Raw genomic sequence first — 22,745 nt, 5'->3', positions numbered from 1 at the left:
GGCCAACTCCAGTCCTCAAGGGCCACCAACAGGTCAGATTTTAAGGATATCCCTGCTTCAGCTCAGGTCCTTGACTGAGCCACTGATTGAGCCATCTGTGCTGAAGCACGGATATCCTTCAAACCTGACCTGTTGGTGGCCCTTGAGGACTGGAGTTGGCCTCCCCTGCTCTAAACAAATCAGATGGGTAAATTGTGTTAGAAACTTTTGATGTCTCCATAGTAACCACATGCTTTTTACCTAATTTATTTGTTCTAAGACTGTTTGCAAACTGTTATTTATAGGAAAGGGAGCTTGTTGATATAGACTTTTATCATTTTGTGTAGCTAATTATAACATTTCACTGGACATGAAGAAAAATATTTTAAAACATATTTTTACACAAGATAAATCAATATTTAAAATTAAAATTTTCTTTAAAAAAAAAAAAAGCTGATGAAATTGATACTGGTTATTGGTTTATTATTATTGGTTATTGTTATCTTTCAGCATTAGTATGATCACATGTGTTCTGTTATTCAATGTATATTTACAGTAGCATTACATTTAGGGCATGGAGAGGAATGGACAAACACAGATCTGGATTTAATTATATAATATTAGAGGAAGAATATAAATGTACCATAGAGATATACAATAATTAAAAGAGTGAATGAAGTTCAATTAATGGAAAAACTTTCAGCTCAACTTAATAAAAAATTTGATAATTTCTATAAGGTATGGGAACTGTGGCCTCTGTTTTTTAGGTAGAATCCTGATCATAGTTGATTGTTATCCCTTGTCTCTTTTACCTTTTAGCCCTTAAGCATTCTCTCCCCATCCCATTCCTTTCCTCTCTGGTCCCATCTTTATCTATACTTTTTCTTTATCTTTTCTATGTTAAAAAATAAAAATAATTTGAAATTAAAAGAATCCAAAGAGATTTATATATTGATATGCAACATACAGAAAATAGTAAAGAAAACATGTTATGAAGATACTTGTTTTTACTAAGATAGATGTATAAATATTGTTCCTTTATCAAAATTGTACATGTAAGTAATATGTTAATTTAAGTAAAATAATAAAAAATATTGAAATAAAAAGAAGGTAAAATTATATATTATTAGAAATGTATCAATTTTTAGATCTTTTTCTCAAATTAATTATCCCCTCCTTGTTCAGAACACATACTGTTTGTATGTATGTTAAACCATTTATGTCTCATGGGGTTAGGGGTTATAATCTGTTTTTGTATTACTCTTGACCTTGCATGGGGTGTTTTTATACATATATAAAGTTATAACTCTTCACTGTCCATTAAAAACACCTTACTTGCCTGGGGCGTTTGTTTATCGTTGGACATTTTTACTTTCGACATCATGTCAGACTTTGTTTTGTCCGTTTCCTATTGTATCAATAAAGTTGTCTTTGTTTTTAACTCACGACCGCACATCAGATCACGCGCGTCTCATGTATTGTGCGCGCGTCATGCTTTGGCCCGTCTCCACAATTTGCTCTGCCCCTCTGCCTGGTCCGTCAACGTGCTGATCACAGCTTTTGGCATCCTGCGCATGCGCAGTGGCTGTATCAGAGGCGCGGGATGGCCCGGATAATGGGAGATCTCTGCGTGCAGTGCCAAGAATGATGGTGGGCGGTTTTGAAGGTTTGATTGGTGTAAATGTTATTATTGTGTGGGTATAAATATATGGCTGCATGATTGTATGTATACTTTGAGGAAGCACTTAGGCGTGAAACGCATTGGTGGGGCGACACCTTCGCTAGCTTGTCTTCATGACAAATAAATCATCATCATCTTTTTTTTTTTTTTTTTTTTTTTACAGAATACGCGTTCTCTATTTTTTTATTCTACTTGTTTCCATAAGTAGTGCTCTGTTTCTTCATCTTCTTGCATTCAACTCTACAAACGAAAGCACCCCCAGGATCTTAGGAGCAAGGGATTTTCATCTTGGATGCTGCACTTCACTAGTGAGTCCATGTGACAACATTATTACTTCAACAGTATTAAGGTACTGTATGATTGGAGTGATTACATAAGCTACGATTTCTGGACTGTCTATGTGATAAACCTCCGCACTTACGGTTTGGGAGGCTACCAGACGAGTATGCTACACGACCTACTGAACCTAATTACTTATTCATTTTCAACTTACAAGATCTGCCATATGAGAACATTGTTCTTTTCAAGCATATAATGCTATATCTGTTTTTGGCCTTTAGCACCACACATATTGGTTCTCTCGATGAAATTGATAAGTTAAATATGTTTGCCCCACTGCATGGTACTGCCCCCATTAACACCCTGAGTGCCAGTGGGACCAGCAATTCACTGCTGTGCTTTTAATGATGTAAAATTATAATATCATTTAAGAGAGGAGTGAGGAAAAAGGTATAGTAAGGGCAAATGGATGATTATAAATATGGTGTGTGAAAAATATGTCTTCATTAAATAGTCAATTAGGGAAACGCACTAAAACATACAGTATCTGTATCTCATAATATATTGAATGGGTTTTCAGAAACAATAGCCCTGCTCATCCCTGGATACATCATCCCTGCCCCCTCTAAGCGGCTCAGCTGCTAATAGCAGTTACAGTGAACTTTAAACGATGTACTAGCATTGATACTGCGCTTCCTATATATACAGTATATACACAAATACAGGAGGCATCCAAAAACTATGTTTATAGAAAATCGAAGTTGATCATTACTACCTGTACTATATGAGTTGACCAAATGGAGGATCCTAGATTATGCATTGGTTTATATTCTCCAGTCACTAACCCACAAATGATTGGCTCATTGACAGGGTATAAAAAAAGGATGTAACGATTTGTAAATACATTTACATTGTATGTAAGAACTAAAAAGAGAAAAAGGTTGTTGGTAAAAAAAAAAAAGTTGGTACAGGGTCTGTTTTGAATGTTTACCTATGTGTGGTAGAAGGCATTTCAATATTTCGCCAAACAAATAAACACCTGTTTTAAATGAACAAGTTTAAAAGTGGGAATATTCATAGTGCACTGTAAGCATTGCGTCAAAGAATTTAGAAATAAGGTGTTGAATGAAAATGGATTGTAGAGCTTTTAAACAAGAGAAAAGGGCTCACAAGGATGTGTGCTGTTTTCTGTTACTGTTATGATGACTAACCACTGATGATGAAGAAACATTGCATAATGAAAAAAATATATGGTGGACAACCTTTCAATCCTGAGTATGTATTGTATATGAACAAAATTGTAATGTGACCAGGAGACGTACGTAGGAGAAAAATACGCGAATGTACTCTGTGATTAAACTACATTTTGTTTGTGATCTACTCTGGGCTGCTGCCTAAATGGTGCTGTATGCTGCCTAAGGCTGGGGCCATGGTACGGCAGACGGAGCGGAGGCGTCCGCACGCTGAACGAACAGACATCCTTAACGCAGTGTTCGCGTCCATGAGGCGTGCGAACGCGTCCACGCGGAAGCAGGAGGGGGCGCGCGCTACGTGAGAAATCAGTTAAATAGATTTCGCAGCGCGACAGACAGGTCACGTGAGCGGTTCGCCCAATGAGTGCGAACCAGCTCCGCGACATCATTCGGAACGCCCCCAGGAACGACCCCCATGGCCCGTCCACTTTCCCACAGCCTGCGCCCCCAGGAACGACCCCCGTGGCACCCACTTTCCCACAGCCTGCACTTATAGTACTTGCTACGGCGACGTCCCAAGTACAAGAAGTATGGTGGGCGCAACCGCGACGGTGATGCGCAGCCACAAAGCTACCAAAATCTCTGAAGTCCAGGGAATTTGAGATTTACAGCGGCGGCAGAGTGACGTCAGCGGCACGTGAGTGGTTCAGCCAATGTGGGTGAACCGCTCACGGCCACGCCTCCGCCACGCCTCCTGTCGCCCTCCCTTGGTCTCCTGCAATCTAAATAGTGACGGCTGACGTAAGTGGTTGCGTAGCCGGTTGAACAGCCAGTACTATAAGCGCAGCCTAAATGATACTGTATAGCTTCAATCAGAATACTATAGAACAAAATGTGTTCCACTCTACAACCAATCGACACTTCTTTAGGACCAATATGGCTACGAGATCATTGAATCATGTTGAGAAAAGGGAAAGACAGAAGATGTTCAGAGAGCTACATGAACGAAAATATATAGTGGTAAAATATGTTGGCTTTAGTGATCATGAACTCTATGGTTTATACATTCATAGGTCGAATAGCAATAGAATGTACCAATCTAGTACATCTCCACTGCTCTTGAAATGGGTGAACCTGGTTTGAATCCTGTTGTCACTATGAGGAGTGCCTTTAAAACGCTGCATCTCAGGTACCAAAAGTTAGGATGTTCGATGTACATTTTCCTATGCCGAAAAACATGACAGTGATGTATACTCTGAAGCATTATAGAAAAACACTCCTTCCAACATTGCTATCTTAATTGCTTTAGCGATGTTTGTTGTACTATTTCCCCCTGCCGTTCTTCAATTCCCATTTGCACTTCATGGAACTTTTATCTTGATCTCCTCCTGTTTGAAATTAAGTATGTAGTCTATTACTCCCGGCACAATCTTGCACATTATATCATATAGCAAAACGACACCTGCAGCAATATGAAAGAAAACGGAAATAATAATGTGCCAGAGAAAATAATATATATATGATGGTGAGCAAACGGATGTACAATTTTGAGGAGCTACAAACATACAAGACCCTGATATGTTAGTCATGTTAGAGATTCAGACAAACGGCTGTGATAAACCGCTTTGGTTCTTCGCGAAGGATGCATCCATTTGTCAGCAGCCTTAAATATTTAATTGCCAGCAATGCTGTGAATTGCTGATCGGAGGCATTCCTTCAGTAGTGTGTGTGCAGGGACTAGAATACACAGGTGTATTTACAACAGAAACATAGGAACTGAGAGCAGATGTGGACAATTTAGCGCACCTAGTCCTGTCCATTTACATACTTCCATTAAAACATGATATGCCCTACATATTGTAAAACCATTAGACACTATTTCATCTATGACTTCATTGGCTTCCAGCCACAGTTCATGAACACATTGTACCATTTACTTTTCCATGGTTTTCCTCATGCAGAATATATGTAGAATTGTATTTATATAGCACCACAGTTAACGCAGCGCTTTACAAAATTATAATCCAAGGTAAATAAAGTACGAACAATGGGGATAAACGTGACAGGTAAATGACAATACACAGCAAAGGGAGGCCTTGCTCCAAAAAGTTTACAATCCAAGTGGCATGTTGAAAGGCTTAAGGACACAGGAGGCGTAAACACGCATTATTAAAAGTCAGGAAGGTCAAGGGCACCTGGAGTCACTTGCAGAGGTGTAGATAATATAAAGAGATGCTAATTTTAAGAGTTTAATTTCCGTCTCGGTTTTAAAATGAGGAAAGTGAAGTTGCTTGACGAATATTGAGAGCGTTCCATACATAGGGAGAGATTAGTGAGAAAGGTTTAAGACAGGTGAGGGCTATAGATGTAAAAGTTGCAAATATCAGACAAACCTCGGTTAAGCTTAAGAGGTGAGTAGGGGAGTAACGAGAGATCAGAGTGGAGATATGTATGGAGGTGCCGAGGAGTGTAGATCCTTAAAAGAAAAGAGAATTTTGTAGTTAATACTGAGAGTAATAGGAAGTCAGCAGAGAGTTCAGGAGGTCAGAAGCATATACACATCTTCAAGAGCAGGAGATGATTTGAGTAGCAGCCATTTTGAATGGATTGTAAGGGAGAGAGGTGTGAGGCAGGAAACCAGATAAAATAATGTTACAGTAATAAATATGGGAGAGAACAAGGCCATGCATTAATGTTTTTGGAAAATAGGAAGGGGCTTATATCTTAGCAATTCGAAGGAAGAATTGACAAGAAAACAGCGTTTGTGTGTGGGGAGAAGGAATGGGAGGAGTTGAATGTAATCCATAGATAGCGCACTTGACAGACTTGATGAATTGACTGACATGGAGAAGGGAACACTGGGGAAGGTTTCGGGGTGGAGAACAAGGAGCCATGTTAAGCTTGAGGCAACAAAGGACTATCTAGGCGGACGGTCGACAGGTATTCTGTATTTTTTTTACTGGACTTAAGGTGTAAGATCAGGTGTAGTTAAGTATAGTTGTGTGTAATCAGCATAGATAGCTGAATCCAAAGGAGTCCGTAACGTCACCCAGCAAGAGCATATATAGAGTAGACACAACCAAAGACACCTGAAAGTTCCCTAGCGGTAGAGAAGGAGTTGGCAAAAGAGACACTGAAGGAGAGGTGAGAGAGGTCACAGAAGAATCAGGAGAGGGCAGTGCCACAGATTTCAAGAGAATAAAGAACGTGCAGGGGAAGAGGATGGTCAACAGTATCAAAAGCTGAGGAGAGGTCAAGAAGAATCAAAATTGAGTAGTTTTCTTGAAATTCAACAATTTGGAGGATATTAGCTATTTTGCAAATGCAGTTTCTGTTGAGTATGCTGTGCAGAAGCCCGATAGGAGGGTCAAGTAGGTTATGGAAGTTGAGAAAGTGAAGTATAAGTAAAGAAAATTTGTTTCAGAACATAAGAGACAAAAGGCAAGAGGTGGACAGGGCGATATTTAGAAAGGAAGGTAGGGTCAAGGGTGTTATTTTTAATCATAGGACAGACAAAACATGCTTAAAGAGATGTGGAAAAGAACAGAGACACTATTCCTTCTGTAACCGGAGAAAGGGGGTCAAAGTCAAGAGGAGGAGGATTAGGAAAGAGAGGTGTGGAAAGGACAGAGAGGATATCTCTCCAGATAGCTTCCACTTGCCCATAAAATAATCAGAAAAGTCTTGGGGTTGTAATGGAACAGGTAGAGAATGATGTAGCAGGAGATCAAAGAAGGGTGTCAAAGACAGTGAAGACGTGGCATGGGTTGGATTCTGGGTTGGTAGTTCTGTTTGCAAGAGTGTGACTCTCCTCCAGAGGCATTCAGTGGAATGAGTGCAAGAGCACAGAAAGTTTGTCTGCCTGTTTAGCCAGGGTTGTGGGTTGGAGTGCTGTCATACAGGAGGAGCATAATGGTCAAGTGAGAGGGCTAGGACAGAGTTCTAAGTTGTGACAAGGTTGTTTGGGTCAGTGGAGAGTGGTAGCAAAAAAAGGTGGGATGAGAATGTCAGGGAAGCAGATGTAGGCAGGGGCTGAAACTTGCATCGAGAAGAGGGAAGAATTTCCACTCCACCGCCACGTCCGCAGGAGCGAGGTGTGAGAGAAAGAAAAGTCGCCATAGGATAAAGCTGCCTCCAGGGCAGAGTTAGAGTGAAAACAAAGTTTCAGTTAGTACAAAAAGAGGTTGAGCGAGAGAGATACAATTACAGGCCATGTATAGCTAGTATTGAGAGAGCGCATTCCAGAGAGCGCATGAAAAAGGGAGAGAATCAGGGGGTGAACAGGAGATAGATATCATGTTGGAAGGATTGGACCTTTTAGATGTTATAGAGGAGTGGGATGGAAGTTTAGGACGAGATCAAGTGAGGATAAGGCAAGGGCCAAGATTTGGTGAAATGTCCAAGAGAAGGACGGATAGGGACAGGAGGTGAAAGGAAGAATTGTAAGAGCATATGATCTTATGAGGAGAGGAGATAGGTGGCAGAAGTGAGAGCAAGACATTGGTGTTAATTAATGAAAAGAAGGGGGAGATGGAAGAAGTGAGGAGGAAATGTGTATATACTGTAGTAAGGAGAGCTGTGAAATAGGGCAAAGGAAGAGAAAGTATTATTGAGGAAAGCAAACAGGACAAGAATGGTAAATATATTGGAGCATGGCAGTCAGAAAAGCAAGGTGTAGTGATTAGGGAGGAGTATTGAGAGATACTGTGGTAGATGAAAATGGGTTGGAGGGTAATGGTGCATGCTAACAAGTATAGAATATTAATGGTAGAGTTAGGAGCTCACAGAAGGATGCCCAATATTATATTCATGTTGATGAAGTTATAGCAGAATCCAGGCAGACTGAAGTCAACCTCTGGTCTACACTTAAAAATATTCACTTTAAAAATGAAAACTGTAACTGTACTGCATCCCCATGCAAAGTTTCCCCAAACCAAGTTAGACCTTGTACTGCTAAAACATCACATGACCTGCCCCAATTCAGAAGGCCTAATTTGCACACCACCACTGGACAAATGGCTTACAAGGAAATTAAGGTGAAGGAAACCAATGCCTAACATACAGTGAGTGGTAAAGGGGAAGACTGGGGCGCTACCTGAATCTTATAAAGGAATAGATATTCCTTTAAATAGGTAATCAAACTACAATAGGAGAATGGAAATAAATAAATGGAATAAAATATAAAAAATAATAATACTGGCCCCAACTCCTAACATAAAGTATCAGATAAGTTAACAGTTGATGAAAGGGGAAGACATACAGAATCCCAAGAGGAGTGAACAGATGAATCAATTGATTCCAGATAAGTTGTAGTTTGTACCTTTAAGGTCTCCAAATGTTTACTTCCTACTGGTTCTTTAGTCTTTTGTTGTGAGTTTGATGTACATCATGCACCTCAACATTTATAAGCGAGACTCTGGATACTTACAGTAGAGGCAACGTTTATTCTAACATTTGCCGTAAACTAGCCGGGTTACATTCTGGGTATGTGCTGGGTATGTTCTGGGCTAGTTTGAGGCACGTTTAAGGCATTTCTGCATTGACTAACGACCCATAGGATTAACACAGCAGGGATCCCTGGCAGTCCAATTCAGTTTGAATGGGACTGCCAGGGACCCCTGCTGTTAATCTGATAGGCCATTAATCAATGCAGAAATGCTGGGGCTAGTTTAAGGAAAGTTTAAGGCATGTATTCAGAATGTACCTGGGTGTTTCCTGGGTTTTTTGGGGAATTGCCACTGGTTTTTGTTCGAATAAGAGTTGAGGCAACTGTACTAAGTGGATATTCTACTTTCCGATTGCATAACTTGGGAAAAAATGCAACTGGAACTGATGAACTTGGAAGAAGGAAAGCAGAAAGTAAAAGCTCCCAAGAAAATCATTTTTCATTCAGAAAGTTAAAACCTTTCGATTGAGCCCCTTTATCTCCCTTAGCATGCCACTTAAGCCTAAAAGATTCTAAGAAAAAAAATGTAATTTAATCTTAATTACTTTTTATTCAGTTTATGAGTTGCTGGAAGCAGCCTTACAAAAACATCTGTATCAATTACGTTTTTAAACGTGTGAAAAAACATAGCTTCAAAACAAAACACTACTTACTGATGGAAGGAAAATTCTGTACACCCAGAATGTGTTGATAAAGGTAAAGACGAAGGGACCAAGACCCCCAAAATGTTGTTCCCATGTCTCTCCTATCTAGAGACTGATCCTTTGCACCGACAGATAAGTTTTGAAGTTTTGTTTTTGCAAAATTAATTTTTAAAAGACCAACTTTTTGCCTTGAATCATTGGTGTGCAGTGTGCTTTTTTTACTTTCGTTATTTTCCATCTTTTTAGGTTCTGCCCGTTTCCAATAATATTTAATTTTGTTTCAATTTTGTCATCATCTCGCATCAAAAAAGCAGTTCCCAACTCTACAAAATAAATGAATAAAAGTGTTTCCAAGCTACATACACAGGGATACAAACTTCCCTGGTGTCTGTTCCTTCAGTGATAACTCAATTGAAGAGTTTGTGAAAGGCCTGGAAATCAGTACAGTATTACTAAAAAAAAATAAAAAAAATTGAAAAGGCTTTGCAGAAAGAAATTAACTTTGTGCACATCCCTAATGTCTAAAGCAAACTTTGTTGTGAAGTCTCAAGTGGCATCAGACCAATAAAAACTACAGTACCTCTCCATAATGCTACTTTCTAATAGTTCTATAGTTTGGTAAGCCTACCACATTGTGACTGGTTGCTCCAAGTAAAAAAAAAAAAAAAAAAACACACACACACACACTTCATATTGCTGTTGAAATGGTACCAGCTGTCAAGAAACTGAAATACACTGCCCAAAAGATGTTAACTCACATTAACCTTCTGGTTTCAAGCTATAACATTTACAGTATATCAGATTCACTTTTCTATTTTACCTAGCAAGCCTCTTTTCTACTTACAAGAGATCAGGGGTTGCAAGTAGATTTGTTTAATTGTTTTCTACCAGTTTACTGAGCAATTCCATCACAAGTTGATCCGAGCACATATCTTTGTGCCTTTTTTTACTCTAGCTATCATGCAAACTTGATGATTTTCATTTGTTTCTGTGACTTTAGACGAAACTGGCCTAAGTTGATTGCTAAACCACCTCATAAGTGTTTTTCCCGATCACTGTTCTCTGAGAAAGTCCTTATTTTTTTGGATATAAGCAGACATTGAATGTACTGTATAATTTATACAGGAAACAAATGTGTTTGAAAGCCACCCCACAGAATATTTTCCTCTTAAATCTTAACTGTACAGGATTGTTGCATAAATTGCTGATGTGTGTGATGTGATATTGGGGGTTGAGATGTATTTTGTAGTTGACTCCTTGAACCGTTCTGATACGTGAAGGATTTCAAGTTGTGAGTGCATGCTGAAGCCAATTATATATCAGATCATTTCATTTGTGCTTAAAAAATTTTTTTTTCTTCGATCCATGACATACGTATCTGTTTGTTGCATCCCTTTTCTGCAACAACCGTAAAAAACGTTAATGTCACAAATTCCTGCAATAGTTCTACTTGAAACAATGGTCTGTCCTAGAAACATTGCTCTCTACCCGGAAAGAGCAAAACTGAGATATCTAAACATTGGTGGCTTGGTTATGCCCCTTCCCCCCCCCCCCCCCGGGTTTATCAACACCAGCAATATTCTTAATTGCATTAATGACCAATTGTCATTGTGAAGGAATTGAGAAGGTAAAAATAACATAGTTCAAGCACTTATTTGTATGTCTTTACCAAGTTTAAATAATAGCCATTATTTTGGGAAAAGGCACAGTTTGAGAGATATCCTGTGGAACCGCTGAGTGTTTTTAATGAGTGCTATCATTTATATCTAAATACATCAATACATTAGACTTTATCCTCATCTGGCCTACTTTCAATAATGCATGTATAAAATATAGTATTGGTGCACTCAAAGGATGTTATTTCTTGCAATTTAAGAATATAGTAAGTGCAAGTATATTAGTCAAAAAGCAAAAACTAAAGTGCGTGAAAAAATGGAGGTGCAAAAGTTACCATGCATCAAAGGAATACATTTGAAAAAATGTGTCAAAAGTGTAAAACAAGAACAAAAGTGTATAACGGATAAAAAAGTGGGTATAATCAATAAAAAAATCAAAGGAAAGTGTCCAATAATTTTCCAGCGTGGTCCTCCCACGCTGCATCCCAAATGGACTCCCCACTTGAGCTCTTGAATCTGTATGAACTAAAAATAAGTGAAGCGCAGACAGGGAGTAGCCATACAGTGAAGCATATTATCTATTAAGTGAGGGTGTACATAGCCCTTGTTGCAAGAGTGTACAATCTCTCAGGTGGTCATATTATTCTTCCCAAGGGCGTCCAGTGTCTGATGATTCCAGACATAAGGTATATGTACACTCTCACTTCGTAGATAAAAGTACTAAACAATACGTTGTAGACAGGAGAGGTAAATAAGCACACACCAATGTATCTTTATATTTGTTTTTATTGTTTTTAGGTATTCTAGTGCTCTACTGAAGCATATCAACAGAAGCTAGAAGAGAGGCCAACAGAATTAGGAACCGAGTGTCAGCTTTTTTGCAACTAGAAATATGAAATGACGAGCTATCACTACAATAACAAAGACAAATATATAGATATAATATGGGGTGTGTGCGCTTATTTACCTCTCCTATCCTGCACCACTATGCCTGAGCTTCACTGGTTTTTAGTTTACTTTCAATACTGCTTTCTTGATATTTGAAGTGCTGTATTAAAGCTGATAATGTTAATTTCTTCAGACATCTAACAAATTCTATATTATGCTATTGAGCACCCTACCTGCCATCAACTTAATCTTATTAGAACTTTGCACTCTCTAGCTTCTTTATGCGACAGTCACAAGCTTACACTCCCACATGATCCGACCTTCTAATGTCTTGGGTCTATATGTACTTTCTAGATCAGCATTTTCATAAGATTTAGTACACAGAAGGAGATGCATAGAGATTTATGGTGAGAAAACCTGCTAATAAAGTTAGGATGTGAAAGGCAGGAATCCGGCGCCACTGCGCATGACAGACTGTAGAAACTCCCGGATGATCTTCAGTAAACTTTATTGCACAATACACATAGGGCTACACCACAATCTCCCCCTCTACGCGTTTCACCCTCTCAGATAGGGCTTCGTCTCGGGGCAACTCAGTGGCCATATACAGCTCCCTCCTTATCAGCTACTTGACGGATTGACACCATAAAGGTGCCTTACAGACAGCCGAAGCGCAGGACAGTATTTCTCATGCATAATAAAGTTAGGATGACTGCATCATATAGCATCTCATTTTCTTTGCAAACATTATGGAAGTGCTAAATAGATTGCTTTCCTATGCAGTATCTGAAGCTATCTACAACTCCATTCTATATAAAACACACACACACAGTGGTGGGCAGAAGTATTCACCCCCTGCAAAGTATTTACATTTTGTTGGCACCTGTGCATACTCCACGACTCTTTCAAATTAGACTTCACATGTAGAATATACAAAAACGACTTCAAAGTGGTAAAGTTAGAACATACATATAGAATAGAAAGACAATTTACAGAAAAACAGATTAATCTCAGTTGCATAAGTATTCAATGTGACGGTAAGGGGGGTAACCAGGCTACACAATAAAGGTTAAGCCCATCTGGTTACCCCTGAGAACCGTAGGCCCCTGGCAGCTACCTAGCACCATAAGCCAGGGGCCAGGTATTATAACATGTAAATGTTAAAGTGTCCCCTGCTTTTCCACTTTTCATGTTCTCTGTGCCCTAGACTCATGAAACTTGCTATGTGTAAGTTTTAGGTGGGCTATTTGGGTAGAAATGCAATTGTTTTGTTTACAGGAGTTGGTGGGCCAAAGATACCGGTAGTCCTCTAGTTCTCCCCGGCGAGCAGGCATGCTTAACCGGTACTTAGGTTGAATTACACCGGGGCTGCCCAGTGTCCCCCAGATATCCCAGTCCTGTTTCCTTCCAAATGATCCAATGTATTAAAGTATGTTTTATTTAATTTCTGCTTTTACTATAAATGTCTATTCAGTCAGCCCGGGCATCCATGTAGGTGCCGGGAAATCTGGATAGATATCAGAGTTCAAAGAGGAGACGGGATGTTGAGAGGTGTCGGGGTGCTAAGTGGCCGGGGCAAGGCGGAGTACTGGGTACGGAGAACAGAGACCCCCTGTGGGGAGGACACTCTGGTCTGCCAGACTCAGTGGAGCCTGCCCAGTAGGTGGCAATGGTTTGACTGGGGGAAGCGGCAGAATGTTGGCGCGTTTCCCATTGGTCAATTTGTATGTCCCGCCCACGGAGCATCCCGAGCCGGCTTGGCAAGCCCCCTCCTCTGACATCAGCCAAAGGACGAGAACCTATCCCCATTAGCTGGCGACAGGGAATTCCCACACTCTGATTGGTTGTTCCTCCTACCTCCATGCTGAGGATAGCTCAGCGGAGTGTATGTAAAGAGTTGCCCCAGTCAGAGAACAAGACGATCTAGTGACTTGTCTCGATGAAGCTAGGGCGGGCTTTTCAAAGTTGTTCTGTCACGAATACGAAAAAAACCGGCTTCATTTTGAAGCTAGGAAAGTCTGCCCAGCATGGACTAAGTCAGACGTGAGGTCCAAGTTCTCGTTTTGGAACGTGGCGGTCGCTGCTAGGAACTGAAGCCGAAAAGAGGACCAGGAAGCCCAGGTGTATATCCCGGTCAGGGTAAGCCTACCGAAGCAGGCGCCCTGCACCTAGTCGAGCCTAGATTTCACCCCCGGAGCCCCAGCAAGTGTGCTTTTATCTTTATTTTCTGTATTCATTGTGTTGCACGCGGGTATACCCGAATAAACTGCATATTGTTCTTACTACCTTGTTTTGCCTAGTAAATGATCCCGGTACAAATAGAAATAAGTATCAAAAGTCCTGGTCTCCTGTGACATTCAACGCCTTTGCTACTGCAGCCCTAAATCAACTCATGAGAATATGAATTGTTTGAAAGATCACAAAATTAGTGAAATGGTTTCAGCCTGTGTGATCCGAGTGGTTTATAACTTGTAGATCATTTCCCTCGGGTATATAAAGACTTTCAAGCTGCAACTCATATAGTGATTCAACCATGAGACCAAGGAGCTTTTGAAATAAGACCGGGATAAAGTGCTAGAGAGGCACAGAGTAGGAGAAGGATACAAGACAATTTCAAAGGTTCTGTTTATCCCTCTCAGCACAGTGACGTCCATCATTACGAAGTGAAAGATGCATCACATCACTCTGACACTACCCAAATCAGGTCGACCTTCCAAAGTCAGCACCCGGAAAAGCAGGAAACTGGTTCAGGATGATACCCTGATGCCAACAATGACCTTGAGAGATCTGCAAAGTTCTGTGTCTGAGATGAGACATGTTCGTTCACACATCACACATCAACAATAAGCCGGTCCCTACACAAAGCTGGACTGTATGAATGGGTGGCATGAAAGAAACCATTACTCAAAAAAAAATCATAAATCACGTATGGAGTTTACGAAAAAGCATATAGATGATACTGCGGACATATGGAAAAAGGATTTGTGGTCAGACGAGCCCAACACTACACATCAACCCGGTCAACACCATCCCAACTGTCAAGCATGGTGGTGGCAGCATCATGTTATGGGGGTGCTTCTCTTCAGCAGGGACTGGGAAGCTTGTCAGGATAGATGGGAGAATGGATGGTAAAAAGTACAGGTGAATCCTTGAGGAACACCTGTTTGAGTCAGCCAAGACTGGGGAGGAAATTCACATTTCAGCAGGACAATGACCCAAAGCGCAAAGCCACACTGGAGTCATTGAACAAGAGGAGAATTAATGTCCTTGAGTGGCCCAGTCAAAGTCCTGACATGAACCCAATCAAACATTTATGGCGAGAGTTGAAGATTGCAATCCATCGGTGATCCCCAACTAACTTATCAGACCTGGATCAATTTCCCGTTAAGAATGGGCAAAATGTCACCATCCACCTGAGCAAAGCTAGTAGAGACCGATCCAATAACACTCGGAGCAGCAATTGCTGCATAAGGTGCTTCTACCAAGTACTGACTTAAGGGGCTAAATACTTATGCAACCAGTAAAATGCATTTTATACATTGCCTTTGCTGACATTTAATCTCTTCCTCCTCATACAACAGTGTGCAGTTTAACCACTATAGCTTTGTAGCTCTGAATAAAGATAGTTAGTTTGAAAAACTGCGCATACATTATTTGTAATTCAACATGTGACATTATTGGTAGGGGGTGAATACTTCTGCAAACCACTGTACAGTATGTATATTTTAACATGCATCTCATCTTTTACAAGAAAAACTAAAGTAATAATACTTTTTAATGCAAAGAGATTATCACTTATATACAGAATACTATACTTTGAGTGAACTGCTTGTGACAATGACTTTTAGGAGGATGATATATTTAATGGCTTCCTTAAATTTAATATAAATCATTTTAAATGATATAAAATGGCAAGTAATTGTTTCACCACAGCCAATGAATTGAAGTCTAATTTTATCATCAACACAACCAATGCCAGTTGATCTGAAAACATTGTTTAAGACTTTTTTTTATTAAAGGTTTATAAACATGCCCCTGTACAAATGATTTGATAAAGGAAAAATAAATAATCTGCTGTGTATATTGTTATTAGTTTAGTACTACTTACTTGGTGCTGACTGGCCTTTGCCAATTGCCGATTGGCCGATTCTACATTAGAAGACCCAGTTTCAATGTTGGCTTCAATGCTATCTGTAAATTGAGACAACTAAATATTAAAGACAGGAAGTAAAATAATTAGAACAGATATAAAACTCAACAGTCTATTGAAAGGTGAGTACTGTATATTTGAGACACAAGTAAATGGAAAACAAAGGTATAGTATGCCGTTTCATGAGATAGCTAAGGCTAGTTATATTTGAGGTACTGTAAACTAATACGATGATGGTTTTTTTGTGTGTCGAAGTGTACAGTATTACTTAAGATTTTATGGACTGTGTAACTTGAAATTATTTTATTTTAATCAACATAAAAATGATACATGGAAGGTGTTGATCCTCTCAGTGAAGACACTTTCCTGCAAGTATACACACTAACAAATAATTTAAACATAAAGGCAAGCATATAATATACGTGTAGTCACGGATGGATTCAATAACAGGCGGACTAGGCAAATTCTTAACGCCCTGCGCTGATCTAGAGAAATCAGACCCGACCTGTCAATGACAAGTCCTGTCTGATTAATAAAGATCAGGCCGACAAAGTTCTGTGGTCAGTCAGGACACAGGGTAGGGAAAGCGGAGGAGACAGAGTCTGTGTGTACATATACCTATGTATGTGTATATATACCTGTGCGTGTGTGTCTGTATATGTCAGTGTGTGCGCATGCCTATACATGTACATATTAGTGTGTGTGTGTGTGTTGGCCAATATGCAGTATCTCAGTGTGTGTGGGCGCGCACGCCTACATATCTATGTCTGTGTGGGGTAATGAGGGCGCGGGGGTGGTCCAAACTAAAACTAGTACCTTGCCTCAACCTGGCTGCGAATATAGTGAACAATCACAACACCCCCATATATTAAATGCAATATCTTCCTTAGTGACTTGGTTTTGCCCTTAGCTTGCAATTTGCATAAACGTCTTGGTAAAAATGCGATAAGACAACAACATTTCCCTTCTGTTGAAACAAAATAAAAATGAGCAAACAATGTTCGGAGAGTGTTTAAAAAACAAAGGCTGAACTTTTCCCGTTGTTGATATTATATTTTATTTGTATGGAGCCAACAATTTCTGCAGCGCAGCACAATGTGGGGAGGACGCACAATTCGTACATTTGAAAGAACATTTGCTAAATGAACTAGGGCAGCATTGCAAAACTCGAGTTACGATCTTGCTCCGCCTTGAGGCACCAAATATTTTTTCGCCTTCATCTTCTTTTCATGTTTTCACGAAGATCATTCCATTTCTACCCGAGTTTTCCATATCTCATTTACTGTTACTTAATCCATTTGCAGGATGCAATATTTTGTTAGCAGAATCCAACAGTTCCAAAGGGTAGGTGATGGTGAGTAGAGACTTTCTGCATCAAGACTTCAGTCTATCTATCTAGTGTATGTATGTATGTATGTATACATATATATATATATTTCATTAATATTGTTATTATTTAATGCTACTGGAAGATACTACGGTTTGTTCTACTGAGGAAGCCCTGTCAAGTCCAGGATCCAGTAAAGTCAACATGGTGAGATCAGCTCTTAGGAATGTATGAAATGAGATATTCCTGTGCTATATCATAAGATATAACTATTATTCCACATCCAAATATCTTGACATACCAGTATAAGCAAGAAAATAGCCTTCTTGATCAATGTTGTGTATAGTAACAATATGTTAAATTCCGCTAGGAAGATAGACCTGAATACATGCAAAGACTAAATATTAAGATCATGGTAGAAAATATGTATCTTTACAACTAAGCCAACATAAGAGCTCTACAGTATGTTAGCAACTGCTGTCATCTCAGCAATAAAAGTGCATCAAAAAGATGTACATCCGTTAAAGAGGTGAGGTATAACTGGAAAAGACTGACCTATACACAGGAGCTTATTGTAACGCCAGTATGCCCGCAGACCTGGCAGTCCCCAGTACTGAGGTGGGAATGGGTATAAAACGCACCCACAGCAGTGAGGGCGTGCCCAGAGTGTGGTAAGATGCGTTGCCGGGCCTGGTGAGAAAGGGTTAACGAGATACTTGCTGCGTCCGGGGTACCAGAAGTCCGAGGGTTAATATCCAAGAGCCGTGGGTCAGGGGCAGGAGATAGAAGCATAGTGAGGTCCAAAGCCGAGTCCAGGGGTAGCGAAGTACACGTAGTCAAACAAGAGCCGAGATCAAATCCAAAGGTATCCAACAGGGGTAGGGACAGGAACAAGAGCTGTAACAGAGAACAGAGCTTGGCATAGACAACTGCACAACAGGAGTCACAGAACAACTATGCAGAGCAAGGAAGGAGAGGGCAGACTGGGGTTATAAATGCTGGAGGACCAATGGTAGCAAGGGGTGGAGCGGAGGCCTGTCTGAGTAAGCCCAGGGATAGGTCCAGGTGTGCAGGGAGGGAGTCAGATAGGTGCGTAGTGGAAATTGCCTGCAGCAGATGGGGGGCGGAGCCAGTGGCACGTGAGGACGGCCAAGAGGATCGTGTGCGCGCGCACTCTGTAAGATTGCCGTGCGCGCGCCCCGGCCGCGTGTGAAGGGATGTGGCGTGAGTCGCGGAGGAGCGGCATGGCGCCCGAGAAGAAGGGGTAAGGAGCCGACGGAGAGGGGGACTGGAACTGACAGGCGTACTGGTAGCAGAGGTGACGTGTCCCCCGATCCCTTACACTTATGGAATCCACTCCTTATTTCGCGCTTTAGTTTCATAATTTCTAATGTCACGAGCATGGTATGTTATGGCAGGATAATGGCCTCCTGCTGGAATATAAAAGCCAGGTCTATCATTGGAAATGTATGTAAATGTAAGCCAGGGCCATTTGTTCTCATTGCAGATGACCATTATCCAGCCAAAACCTGCCACTCCAGGCAAATTATTTTCATTACACCAAAGCATTAGAATAAAAACAGAGTTCGATTTGGAACACCGAGCCCTTGCTGCTCTACAGGTAACCTGTTTTCTTTGCATCAGTCTTCCTAAAAGGATCAGCACTTTTACCTGAAGCAGAAATGCTCCATTGCATTTCTCCTACATGACCTGTACTGGACAGTCTCCTCTCACATGACCACTTGGTTTATTCTTCATGGACCTCCCTTGTTCCAAAGAGATTACAACCGGAGCCAATTAGAAACCAACTTTCCCACTAAGGTGCATGTTCTCATCTCTATGGTTTAAGACTGTTTTAAGTAGGTTTGTATCCAAGTTGCATGGTTCACCAAAATAAATCATCACCAAGCTAATGTTACAACCAAGATCAAATGAGGTCAATTAATCTAGCAATCTCCCTGTCTGAGAAATTCCATTCTAAATATAAGAATCTAGTACGAATAGCTGGGATGGTTTCAAGAAATCGAAACATCTTAAGTCGAATGAACAAATGTGGCCACAAAAAAGGTGTATTTTTTCTACATGCATAATATGGTGGATTATACATTAAGTATCACATGGGGGCAGAAACGCTATGATATTTTCAAAATCATTTTCTACAATCTATACAGATTAGTAAAATTAATTTATAATTGTGCGGTGAAGTAGAGTGAGGGTGTGAATACAATCACATTTATATTAGAACAGTAACACTAGTACAGTAGGTAAGGAGGTCCCTGCTCTAAAGAGTTTACAATCTAAAAATCACATGGATACAGATTAAAGAATAGATATTGAAGTCAAATTGAAGAATTCTCTTTTAAAAACTTTTCGCCACATACTTTAAAGAAAGTCACATGATCAGACTAGACAACAAAAGTCTACCTATAACACTCAAAATAACACAATTGTTACAGTATAGTTATAGTATAGTCTTCCTAAGCCTTCCTTAGGCCTCGGGCATGGATAAGCGCTGACCCGTGCTGAGGCACGCTGCTGCTCGGCAGCGAGCCCCTGCAGCCGCAATGAGAGCGGCTTTAGCAGGGGCTCGCGCACGCTTCCGCAAGCGTGCGGAAGCATAAGTCTTAGCAAAATTTTAAATTCAAGCGCTCAAGGGAGCGCAGGGCCGGTCATGTGAGCGGTTCGCCCAATGAGGGCGAACCAGCTCCATGACGTCACAGCCCCCCTCCCCCCCCACCCCGGACCAAGGCCAGGGAAAGCACCCGCTTTCCCTCAGCCTCCGCGCACCTCAGCATGGCTGCAGTCCTATGGACGCAGCCTTACTGGTATAAAAAGTAGAGAATTAAAAAATGACCATGTAAAGCTTTTTTTTGCGATTACTACACAATTAATGGCAGTTCAAATGAGTGGGACAATTCTTCCATGATTATGTCAGTGCAAAATATTATGTTGATGCTACCTATCATATCTTCGTGTGTACTGTTTGTGATACCTACTGTACAGTATCTCAGTATGTATATTATCTTTTGTTGCATCAGTATCACAAAAAATAGTCATATACTGGAACATTTTACATGAAAGTTTACTGCACATATATTTTGATAAAGCAATGTCAAAGACCCCACCATGTAAAATAAGTGGGTACTATACTCTGCAATTTAGGAAGGGAGACAGAGATGTGCAGAGATAAAGACAAAAGCTCTGGAGTGGGAGTGCATTCATTCATTTGCTTACATACTCACACTCACATTGTCAGAGTGAGCGAGATCAGGTGGCAGAATGCCCAATGAGACCTAGTTTATGTATGTATATCTTTATTTATATAGCACCATTAATGTACATAGCGCTTCACAGCAGTAATACACGTGACAATCATATAAATAACAAATAATACAAATAACAGATCATGGGAATATGCGCTTCAGACATAACAGTAACATTAGGAAAAAGAGTCCCTGCTCCGAAGAGCTTAAAATCTAATTGGTAAGTAGGAAGGACAGAGACAGTAGGAAAGTGTTCTGGTAAGTGAGTCTGCAAGGGGGCATGGTCGATGTAGGAAGTGTATAATATCAGCCACAGAGCTACTAATATGCTTCGTGAAGGAGGTGAGTTTTCAGGTGGGTCTTAAAGGTGGATAAAGAGGGCGTTAGTCTGATATTGAAGGAAAGGGCATTCCAGAGGTGTGGGGCAGTCAGTGAGAAAGGTTTAAGGCGGGAGAGAGCTTTAGACACAAAAGGGTAGAGAGAAGACATCATTGAGCAGAACGCAAGAATATATATATACAGTATATATATATATATATATATACAGTATATATATATACAATATATATATATAGAGAGAGAGAGAGAGAGAGAGAGAGAGAGAGAGAGAGAGAGAGAGAGAGAGAGAGAGAGAGAGAGAGAGAGAGAGAGAGGGAGGGAGAGATACAGTATATATATATATACACACACACATACATATATATATATATATATATATATATATATATATATATATATATATATATATATATATATATATATATATATATATATATATATATAGACATATGGAGACCAGGGGATCCTGATAGCCAAAAAGAGACAGCACACTGCAGGTATGGTATCAAAAAAGTGTATTCAGTAACACAAGGTATGTACAACATACTGATATGTTGGATTGGCTGTTTAGAAATGTGGGTTGTATCTGGGATTACAATTTGGAGTTCATGATTGCTTTCAGGTGTTTTTTAGTATGTGTTAAGGGGTATATATGGGTGCTTGTGTTAGTCTGTAGTTGCACTGCCCTGAGGAAGGTCCCGTTGGGAGGACCGAAACGTTGGCGGCCTTGTGTTACTGAATACACTTTTTTGATACCATACCTGCAGTGTGCTGTCTCTTTTTGGCTATCGGGATCCCCTGGTCTCCATATGTCTACATACTCTTTATGGGACAAGCATCTGCCTCCTGCTACAAAACCGTGAGTGCTAATCTCCATACCTGACTATATATATATATAATATTCTGGGACTATGTCACTATATATATATATATATATATATATATATATATATATATATATATATATATATATATATATATATATATATATAGTGACATAGTCCCAGAATATTAGGCAGCTGTCTGTCTGATTTTAAGGCAGAAAGTGGAGAAAAAAGGGAAAAAATGACCCATTCCACAGTTTCGCATTTGCTGAGACTTTGGGGAAACTCCAGGCCAGATATTAATGGTGCTGGTTTCCCTCACCTGCTCTCCTAATTACTAGAACAGGTATTTAGAGCAGAGAGGGTTGCTTTTTCAGTCTCTCTCAGAGCCTGGAGGCTGAAAAGGACGCTGCTCCCCTGATTCCAGTTTGGGGTAGACGCCCTCCTCCCCACCCCCCACAGGTGTTGCAGCATCCGAGGATCTAATGGGATGCTGTCCCCCATCTCAGAGTTAAGGACTCAATGTTGTCTCTGTGTGGTTGGTAACTGGCTTAGCTAGCCAATATTGCAGATAGGGATATGCATGCGAGTTAGACTCCTGACAGGAGTAGATGTTATTTTTATGAGTTTGTTTTGACTTAAAGTGACAGTTTTTAAAATGTGTAGTGTCACTAATGGAAGAATAAACCGCTGAAGGTTGAGGGCTGAGTGCCCCTTGTGTGTATACACGTGTTTGTCCCCCTTTTATACAAAACAAACCCTAGAAGACTGTGTCAGGAAGAGCCTGGACAAGTGGCAGAGCTACATAAAGGGAGCAGTTTGACACAATATATATATATATATATATATATATATATATATATATATATATATATATATATTATAGGGAGGATACAGACATGAGGGAGTGAGAGAACAATATCTACTGTACATTTCAATGTTTGGTTCTTGTGACCTTTGGTGGAGTAAGGTTAAGATTTAATGTCCCACCCGCAACAATTAAATCTTCAGAGACCCCCCCGAATTAAAACTGACAAATACAGCACTGCTCACTCATAGAGAATGACTACTTTGAAGAAATAATGTCAAATATACACCATATTGATTTATGAAAGA

General features: G+C 40.2%; 1 protein-coding gene across 8 annotated transcripts in view; it reads right to left on the bottom strand.

Annotated features, from left to right (window-relative positions):
- Positions 1–22,745, bottom strand: part of TSNARE1 (t-SNARE domain containing 1) — a 593,698-nt gene that overhangs the window by 160,685 nt on the left and 410,268 nt on the right. For all 8 annotated transcript variants that reach the window (XM_075581607.1, XM_075581590.1, XM_075581622.1 and 5 more), the window contains one exon: positions 15,835–15,917. In XM_075581607.1, coding sequence (XP_075437722.1) covers positions 15,835–15,917 — 83 coding nt within the window. The remainder of the gene's footprint in view (positions 1–15,834; positions 15,918–22,745) is intronic.

This window comes from Ascaphus truei, chromosome 2 (genome assembly GCF_040206685.1).
Source record: "Ascaphus truei isolate aAscTru1 chromosome 2, aAscTru1.hap1, whole genome shotgun sequence".
In the NCBI taxonomy this organism is placed as follows: Eukaryota; Metazoa; Chordata; class Amphibia; order Anura; family Ascaphidae; genus Ascaphus; species Ascaphus truei.
The sequence above is the reverse complement of the archived record's forward strand: the minus strand, read 5'-3'. Positions and strand labels throughout refer to the sequence as shown.